This window comes from Onychomys torridus, chromosome 23, assembly GCF_903995425.1.
Source record: "Onychomys torridus chromosome 23, mOncTor1.1, whole genome shotgun sequence".
Taxonomy (NCBI): Eukaryota; Metazoa; Chordata; class Mammalia; order Rodentia; family Cricetidae; genus Onychomys; species Onychomys torridus.
In genome coordinates, this window is record NC_050465.1 from 56544392 (window position 1) to 56554849 (window position 10458).

The 10458-nt window shown below is 46.6% G+C and overlaps 1 protein-coding gene across 1 annotated transcript in view; it reads right to left on the bottom strand.

Annotated features, from left to right (window-relative positions):
- The window catches only part of Mreg (melanoregulin), a 64355-nt gene extending 54765 nt beyond the window's left edge, over positions 1–9590 (bottom strand). The window contains exon 1 of the mRNA XM_036173474.1: positions 9305–9590. Within this exon, the coding sequence (XP_036029367.1) occupies positions 9305–9399 (95 nt within the window). The 5' untranslated portion in view covers positions 9400–9590. The remainder of the gene's footprint in view (positions 1–9304) is intronic.
- Positions 9591–10458: the final 868 nt, after the last annotated feature.

Here is a 10458-nt window from a genome sequence, read left to right on the forward strand (position 1 = left end):
TACAAAGCCTTTCAACAGTGCCTACTACACCATGGGCATGAAGGACAACCTGGGAAGGATTAGGGGCAGCTCAGGGAGGATGAAATGTCAGAGATGCTTCCTTGAGACCCCTCCTTGTCAGCATCCTGAAGTAGGATGGCTCGAACTATTTCATGTCTACATGGCCTGAAGGACATTCATTCAGAGAAATCCCATCCCTTCCTAAAACAACCTTTCTGTGGATGCAAGATAATTGTCTAGAGCAAACTGAGATCTCCAATGGTTAACATTTTAAGTGGGGCCTGTGGTACAGGCCTGTAATCCCAGCTACTCAGGGGGCCTGTCTGGGTTACAGAAAAACTCAAGCATGCCTGGTGGTTCTCTCTGCTTCTTCTGCCTTTGAACACAGAAAATAATGGTGATGCTTCCCAGTTAATAACAGGTAATAAAAATGGAGGAGTAAGAACCCCTTTTCTGGGGGCTGTTGAGATGGCTCAGCGGCTAAGGGCACTCACTAACTGCTCTTCCAGAGGACCCAGGTTCAATTCCCAGCACCTATATGGCAGCTCACAACTGTCTGTAGTTCCAGTTCCAGGGCACCTGACACTCTCATACAGACATATATGCAGGCAAAACACCAATTCACAGAAAATAAATTATTTTTAAAAAAAAGAAGAATCCCTTTTCACTGAAAAGGTACCAAGGTAACACTTATGAGAGGTTATTATAAGTCATTATAAGAGGTCATTATACTACATGTTCTATCCTGGCCTCTTTCTAAGGCCTCTGGTTATGTGTCAAGAGGCTGTATGTTATCAGGAGACTTGAGCTTCTCTCTGCCTAACAGTGCCTGCCTAAGGAGGTAAAGAGATGGCTCCCTAACCTCACAGCTGACCGAAAGCTGAGACTCCAACCTCCCACTGTGCTAAGTTGCCCATACATCTGAACTGATGAATTTTAATAATGGAGGACATTTTTAAAATGGAAGGGAGGCTAGGGAGATGGCTCATTTCCTAAAGTCCTAGGCAAGTGTGAGGACCCAGGTTCAGATCCCCAGCATCCACATAAAGAATCAGGTATGGTAGAATATATCCATAAATCTAGGAAGGAAAGGAAAGGGAAAGGGACCAAAATGGCAGAAGCTAAGGCAGTGATAGCTAATAATGTTTATAACATATTAATACCAGGTTATTTTTAGAAAGTACTTGATAGTTTCTATGCAATGCATGGACGTGTACAGATGTGTGGCCTCTTGCATGCAGAGGCCAGAGGTCAACCTCTGCCATTGTTCCTCAGGGAATGCCACTTTATTTTTTGAGACAGAGTCTCTCACTGGCCTAGAGCTAGTCTAGTAGGCTACAAGGATCTTGCCTATCTCCACCTCCTCAGCCAGTAGGACTCCCTGGTTTGGGGACTGCAAGCACTATCATGCCCGACTTTTTCCCATGGGTGCTGCAGATCAAACTCAGGTCCTCATGCTTGCAAGGCAAGTCCTTGACCAACTGAGCTATCATTCCAGCTCCTGCATACAGGCTTTGAACCAGACGGACATGCATTCACATCCTTTTTCTTTTTCAGACAGGGTCTGGTATATTCTAGGCTGGTCCTGAACTCACTATATAACCAAGGTAACCAAGGTTGACCTGTGTGTGTGTGTGTGTGTGTGTGTGTGTGTGTGTGTGTGTGTGTGAGAGAGAGAGAGAGAGAGAGAGAGAGAGAGAGAGAGAGAGAGACTGACTTACTATGTCACCCTGACAGACATGGAACTCTCTATGTAGAACACGTTGGCCTCAAACCCATAGAGAAGCATCTACCTCTGCCATGGAGTGCTGGGACTAAAGGCATATGTCACCTCAAAGACCTTGATCTTCTGGTCCTCCTGCTTCCACATCTCCTCCCAAGTACACATTTACAGGTGTGCATCATCACAATGCTGTTTTCTCTTTTCCCTTAAGATTTATTTATTTTGTTTTATATGCATGGGTGTTTTACATGCATGTCTGTGCACCATGTACATGGCTGGTTCCCTCTGAGGCCAGATAAGAGCATACAAACCCTTGGAACTGGAGTTACAGATGGCTGTGAGTCACCTTGTGGGTGCTAGGAATCAAACCCAGGGCCTCTTAGAAGAGCAGCCCCACAACTGGTTTTCAAATACAGTCTCTCCTATTAGTTATAACCCTGAATTTATTATTTAGTTTCTCTGTGCTCAGGACTCCTCATTTATGAATAGATACCTAACATCTATCTCCTTTGGTAAAATTAAATGACAATATGCACAAAGAAATCTCACTTATGCAAGAGCCTGAATGCAATATGCACCTTGTACATAAAGTTTAAGGATGCTAATTTCATTTAGAGGTCACCTTTGGAGGTGGAAAGAAGATGAAGTTGAGGGTACACACAACAGTGGCAAGTACAGGACATTATCATCCTTTCTTAAGGCACATGTCAGAATTGTTGCAGTCTGTCTTATTAGTCATTGTGATTTTTTTAATAATTTTAAAAATTTACACATAGCAAGCAATTAATAAATGGATAGCTATAATTATAAATAGTCAAAAATACTTTTATTCAATTCTTATTCCATTGTGGCTCTCCGTACTGGGTACCACAGGGGATAGAAAAGTGATAAGGATTCAGCCTCCAGATGCTGGCCCGAGACCCCCAGTCTCGACAGACTTACATTATATGCAGTATAACTGTGACAGCTGGCAGGAGGCAGGAGGAGGCCCAAGGGTAAAAATAAAGAGGCACCTTAACCTTTTAGGGAGATCTCCCAACATTTCCTCAAAAAAGGGAGTAACTGAAATGGGCCTTACAACCCCAGCAAAGTTTCCCAGAAGGAGAGAAAATAGGAAACTGTAGTGATGTATTGTGTCCCCCAATATACTGTGTCCCCCAATAAAATTTATCTGAGGATCAGAGGGAAAAGCCAGCCACTACAGTAAAAGTCAGGCAATGGTGACACACGCCTTTAATCCCAGTACTAACCAGACGTCTGGAGGTCTGTACAGAGACAAGAAGTGACAGAGCTGGGCAGGAAGAGGAAGTAATGTAGCTGGGCTGAGGGAGCCAATGAGAGAACAGAACAGTAAGGTATATAGGCGTGGAGACACAGCAAGTAGCTGTTTTTAGAGACTGAGGTGTCGGTGAGGTGAGGTTAGCTTGTGGCTTTTCCTATTTCCCTGATCTCTCAGGTTTTCACCACTTTATCTGGCTCCATGTTTTTTATTTAATAAGACTGGTTAGCAATTCGTCTACAGGAAACTGGGGAGATCGTTCACCAGGTTCAAGTACCTGCTGCACAAGTATGGGGACCTGAGTTCAAATCCCAGGCATCCAAGTAAAAGGCTGGGTATGATTGTGCTCACACTCCTGTAGCCGCAGGGCATCAAGGGGGCAGAGACGGGAAGACCACTGAGGCTTGCTGGCTGCCAGCCTAGCTCTAGATTCTGTCAGACTCTATCTCGGAAGAATAGTGTGTGGTGTCAAAGCGGGCTACCAGACATCCTCCTCTGGCTTCAGCTCACACACTTCTCACACATTCTACACACACACACACACACACACACACACACACACACACACACACACGCAAGGGGGGGGGGCAGAGAACAGAAAATACAAAGATGTTGCTACCAACAACCATGATGTCAGCAGAGGCGGCAGGTAGGAAGCCAGCTCACTAGCTGGTTACAGAGACAGTGCATGCAAAGTTAGCCTCCAGGGAAGAGGCAAAGGGAACGGACAGGCAGTGAATACCGAGTACAGTGAGAAAGGAACAGCCAATTTCTGCTGGCAACTTTCAAAAACATAATATGCATCTAACTAGAAGTCTGATTTCTGGATCAGAAAAGACCAGGAGCCCCACAAATAGATGGTACCTATATGGGCATGTCCCATGTGGTAACCTCCCTTCCACTGCATCTAAGCATAGCTTTCAGTTCTTTTGCATGTGTGTATATGTATGTATGCATGCATGGTGTGTGCATGTGTGCATATGCACACACGTGGAGGCCCAAGGTTGATGTCAAGATTCTTCCTGATCTCCACCTTTTACACTGAGGCAGGTCTTTTGTTCACTGGACTCAGTTTCAAGTAGTCTTGCTAAGCCAGCTCGCTCTGGGAATCTCCTAACCCACCCTCCAAGCACTGGGATTACATACAGGTTGACACAACCACCCAGCTTTTTACAGGGACTCTGGAGATCCATATCCCAGCCCTCGCGCTAACATGAAAATGTTAACCTACTGACCATCTCCCCATCGCTGAGCATAGCTTTTAGAGCTAGCTGTGTGTTACAAACTCTGTCCACAGACCATCCACAGCCAAACCACCTAGCACAGTCCCTACAATGCATAGTCCCAGGCCTGACCCAGACTTGGTTATCAATCAGTCTCAGCAACAGTAAGCCAAGAAGGCAGTGGGGGTCCAGGCAACTGCTCTTCAAAGTCATTTGTGTGGGGTACAGAGAACGTCAGGGAATGGCAGTTGAAGGTCGTGGTATCGTCAAGGTGAATGGCTAATCAGCGGAGATCTCAGGATGTTTGTAGAGGGAAAGGAAGGGGACAAGTTGGGGAGAGAAGACACAGAGGCACAGAAAGGAGAAGCCTTCCTCCTCAGGGACAGTCTCCAGAAAAGCCAAAGGATCAAGGTCACAAATCACTCAGACTGAGCGCGCGGGGGGGGGGGGGGCACACGCCTGTAATCCCAGCACTCGGGAGGCAGAGGCAGGCGGATCTCTGTGAGTTCGAGGCCAGCCTGGTCTACAGAGTGAGATCCAGGACAGGCACCAAAACTACACAGAGAAATCCTGTCTCGAAAAACTAAAGGGGGAAGAAAACTGCTCGGAATGGCAAGGCAGCCGAGCCTGCCGGTAGCATCTCCTAGAATAACAGGAGTCCCTAGAGCAGCTTTGAGAAAGGACTGGAGGAGGCCATACAAACAGGTGGCTGTGTAGCCTCCCCTGAGGGTACCACTTCCCAGCTACTACAGCGCTGGGACTAAAATAAAACACGGAGAGCGTTCTCAGAGCTAGGAAAGGAACAAAGGAGGCTGTAAAATGCCATTTTGTTATAAGGGGGAAGATGAAAAGATGGCATGAAAAACTGAGGTCCTCAACAATCATGAGAGCCATCTGGCCACGTGACTTCACCTCACCAGTGCTTCAAGCCAGGCTCTTCAGAAACAGAACAGCGGCTCCTCAGAAGTCGAACACACACTTGCCACGTGACCCAGCAATCCCACTCTGACAGCTTTACCCAAGGGAGCTGAAACCCTGCCTACACAGAAGCCTCCACACAGACGGTCACACATTATTCATAAAAGGCCAAAGGAAGGGCTGGAGAGATGGCTTAGTGGTTAAGGGCAATGACTGCTCTTCCAGAGGACCAGGGTTCGATTCCCAGCACCCACATGGCAGCTTACAACTGTCTGTAACTTCATTTCTAGGGGGCCTGACACCCTCACACAGACATACACACCAATGCATGTAAAATAAAAGTAAATTTATAAAAAAGGCAAAAATAGAAATAACCCAAATATTCATCAATGGGTGAATAGATTTTTAAAATTATATATATGATCAATCCACACAAAGAAATAACATTCAGTCATAAAAAAAGAATTGAGTGTTAATACACATTCCAACACAATAAACCGTGAAAAAATCATGCTAAGTGCAGAAAGCCACATGCAAAAGGCCAATTATGATCCCACTCACACAAAATCTCCAAAACAGGCGTTATCTATAATGACAAATGACTGATTTTTAACCACTGACTGGTGGTTGAGAAAAACAGGAAGAGTAATTACTAGAAAGTATGCTTGCTGGCTTTGGTTTTTTTTGTTTTTGTTTTTTGTTGTTGTTGATTTTCTTTTTCAAGACAGGCTCTCCTTGTGTAACAGTCCCGGGCGTGGGTTTTTCTGTTTGTTTGGTTTTTGTCTTTTGAGGAGTTAAAAATACACTGGAATTAAAGAGTACAATAGCTGGCTGAGGAGATGGCTCAGCAGGTAACTATGCTTCCTGCCAAGCCTGTTGACCCGAGTTCAGTCTCCAGGACTCACAGGAAATGGAAGATAGCTGGTTCCCACAAGTTGCCCTCTGACCTACACACACAAGCCATGGCTCAAGCATGCCAACATACATGCACAAATACAGACAGGCAGGCAGGCGACAGACACACACACACAATTAATAAAATATAATAGTGGCTGGGCCATGGTGGTGCACGCCTTTAATGCCAGGCAGGGGGATCTCTGTGAGTTCGAGGCCAGCCTGGTCTACAGAGCGAGTTCCAGGACAGCCAGGACTACACAGAGAAACCCTGTCTCAAAAAAAAAAAAAAAAAAAAAATTAAAAAATGAAAAATAGCAATGAGAGCTGCATGCTTTTGTAGCTGCAAACAGACCAAAAACCAATGGTTTGTATCTATTTAAAAAAATAAACGAGGGGCTGGGTATGACTCAGCAGGTGAAGTACTTGTCATTCGAGTGTGAGAACATGCAAGTGTGAGGACTAGAGTTTGCATCCCCAGAACCCACATAAATGCCAGGTGGGCATGGCCATCTGCCTGTAATTCCAGCACAGGAGGCAGAGACCAAGGCTCCCCAGCAAATGGCTAGCTAGCCGGGTCTGAATTCACATGAGAGACCCTGCCGCAATATACAGCGTAGAAAGAAACCAAGAAGACACTGGAAGTCAACTCCAGGCCTCTACATACACATGCCTGCACATATGCACACCCATGCACACACACATGCATGCATATGACACACACACAAATATGCAATGATAATAATAAACTAAAACGATGAACTGTGAACCAGATCTTCACGTGACTAAGAGTGGAAAAGAACATTCAAGGATCTGCAGACACATGTGGATCACTACCTCACTGGCCCATTAATAAGCCGCCCTTCTGAGATGGTTCTATCAAAATGGTGTCAGAGTAACCCGTGACCAGATGAGACAAGTCCACTCACACTCACATGCTCAGAAGAATAACAATGAAAATTAACAATAATTAAAATTTATGGAGTAGTTACTATGGTGTCGGACACTCTATTAAACACTTGGCATGGATGACCTCCTTTCCTTTTTCCCTGCAAACCTTTGAAGTATGTCCTATCATCATCACCCTTAACAAAGATATGAGGAAACTGTGGGCACAAATCATCTCCACAACTCACGGCCAGTCACCCACTCATGTGACTCAGCCCAGGTAGCTAGATTCCTCAATACTTTGCTATGCTGCTCCAAATGACTAGATCGTCCTAACTTTTAAACATTTCTTTTTAGGTAGGTCCTTGTGTATAAACTTCTTTGGCCAAGGCTGCTTTGAACACCTACCTGACTCTCCTGCCTCTGCAGGCCTGCTCTACCATGCTAACCTTATCTTCTAAAATAATAATAATAATAATAATAATAATAATAATAAATCACAAAATTCGAGGACTTTCATCCACTGGACATAAAGCAAGAAAGGAGAGGGTCTCCATTTCAAACTAAAAGTTACCAGAAGTCTAGCAATCCTAAAAAGAAAGGAAAAAAAAAAAAAAAAAACACTAGATACCCAAAGCTGTAGATGAAACTAAACTGAAGGCTGTATTTCATAATAACCAAGATCCTGGAGTCCTGAGATAAAATCCTACACTGTTACCTATTGCCTTTTAAATTAAAGGTAGGTAATTCAGTTCCTCCGGTGCAGAGCAATCTCAAAATCTAAGTGAGAGGGCTATTAGCAAAAACAACCAAACATATGTATGGAAGCCCGGAGAGGAAGAACATGCCTTTTATCACAGCACTCAGGAGGCAAGTGGATCTCTGCCAGTTACAGGTCAGCCATGTCTACAGGTCTACATAGTGAATGTGTGTGTGTGTGTGTGTGTGTGTGTGTGTGTGTGTGTGTGGTGTGTTGTATATATATGTGTGTGTATATAGTGGCTTGTGTGTCTAGATATGTTCCACAGAATACCCGTGTACGAGATGATAAATTCCAAGGCCTAAATCGCAGGAGGAAGATGAAAAAGAGCCACGTGATCACCCGAGAGTACTTGAAAACCAGCATTTGGAAAGGGGTATAGAAGGCAAAAGGTCACCACTGGCCTCCAGCCTGAAGGGACTAAGAGTGGATTGTTCCTACAGTGGCAAGAACACGGTGCTTAATGCTCGGGAAAATATGAGCAGACAGGTTATGTAACCCTCCAAAGTCAAGGGAAGTGTCTGGACTTGACAGGATAAGGAACGGTAAGCCATGCTTCAGAAAGAGTTGTGCAAGCGTTATTGTATTTGTTGTGTATTCCTTAAAGCTGCCCTGGCTTCAGAGCTTGTTCACCAAGCCTGGAATTCCAACCTACATCCTGTGCCCTAATTTCATTCTAAATATTCTGCTCCCTGAGGCAACGACTTGGCGGGACTTTGATTTCAGCAAACTCACGATAGAAAAATCCTTTTAGGCAAGCGCTCTACCACTGAGCTAAATCCCCAACCCCAGCACAAGGACCGGTTCGATCCTCAGCTCCAAAAAAAAAGAAAGAGAGAGAGAGAGAGAGGGAGGGAGGGAGGGAGGAAAGAAAGAAAGACAGAAAGAGAGAGAGAGAGAAAAGAAAAAGAAAAGTCGTTTTAAGGAAAAATAAAAATCCGTGTCCTCTCTGCCCGTACCCACATGTGGATATGTCTTACTCCTGGGTGCCTTTTTCTCCAAACCCTTGTGCTTCTGCCTATATGAAAGTATCGTTAAAAAAAAAAAAAAAAAAATCAAGCAAATCTGTGCCTAGGGTTCCTTCACAAACCTTCTTTTAGCACATAGCTAACGAGCATTAAATGTCCTCCCATTTCACAGCTTCACCTACAACAAACAGCCAATTAGGCTGTCCCCGGTACAACACGCGCTGTGTTTATCATGAGAAAGATTTCCTTATGTCCAGTCGCTGAGCTCGACTTCTTTCGGTCCTGACACTGACAGCCAAACTTTCTTGCTGAGTGTGACACAGAAACCCACCCGCGACGGTTTCATCCGATGGGACCCCCCACCCCCCTCTGGAAACCTCTCTTCCCAGCCCCTGTCCCTGCACTCATCATCATCAGTGGCATTTCCCCGGGGCATCCTCAGCCTCTGGGGACCTGAGCTTTCCGGAGCCACACGTAAATCTGACCCAAGGATCTGAAGCTTCAAAAACGTCTTTACCGGAGACGCGCTGGGATGCGGCCCGAGGGGCTCGGATGACGCCGCGGTGTGACCTCACAGGACCCCCCACCCCACCCTACCCCACCCCATCCCTGTGTCCCCGGTTCAGGGGACCCCCGGGGTACCGTACGCACCTGACCAGCGGCTCCTTCTCGGGCCGCGCGGGCTCCTCCAGGCACCGGCAAGGGCAGCAGCAGCAGGCGCTCCGGAGCCAGCGGCGCAGCCCCATGGGGAGCGAGGCCGGGCGCCGGGGTCCCAGAGCCCGGCACGCGATGGCAGCTGGGGCGCGGGGACGTGGCTGGCCGCGGCGTCACGGGCCGGGCCGTGCGCATCACGCCGCGGCCCGGGGGGGACGCGAAGCCGCGCGTTTCTGCGGGAGCTTTTCCCTCTTCTCTGTTTTAATTCCCCGGGTGTCGCCCGGGCGCATGCGTCCCCGCGACGCCCCGCTGCTGCCCTCTAAGGAGCCAGCGCGCTCTTCCAGCCGCGCGCCCGCCCGGCAGAACCCCGGGGCGGGGGTGGAAGGGTGGGGGTGGCCGCCGCCCGGCACCCGCGGGGTCTGCAGCACGAGGCCGAACCCAACCGTCCTTTTAATGGGCTCCACTGCGGAGGAAGTGAAAGGTCTCCCACAATACAAGCTTTGAAAAGTTTTTTTTAATTTTCCCTTCAAACTTTCAACCCTTAAACAGGATTTAAAAAAAAAAAAAAAGCAATCGCTTGTAAATTCTAGAACTGTTGATGTGATGTTTATCGTAGAGTTACCAAGTAGATGCTGGTTTTATAGTGAGCTACCAAGTAGGTACTGGGAACAGAATCCAGGGTGTCCGCAAGGGCAGCAATGCACTTAACCACTAAGCCATCTATCTCTCCAGCTCCCCAAAACCCTCCTCTTTTTTTGGTTTTGTTTTGTTTTGTTTTGTTTTGTTTGTTGTTTGTTTTGGGTTTTGGTTTTTCCAGACAGGGTTTCTCAATGGAGCTGGCCCTGAACTCACAGAGATCTGCCTGCCTCTGCCTCAGAGCAATGGGATTACAGGCGTGTGCCACTACGTCCAGCCAACACCGCTTTTTGAAGTCCAAACAGAAGCTTACCACACCCATTTAAAATATTTTTTTGTATTTTCTGAAATGATAATTACCGCTCCCCTCCCTTCCCTCCTTCCAACCCTTCCTATGCGCACATTTTTTTGTGGCTGGCTTGTTTCACTCAGCGTCATGCAGACTACTACATCAGTGTGTGTACCTTTCTGTCTTCCTAACCCGGACATGTGATGCAATCTGTGGATGACAGTGT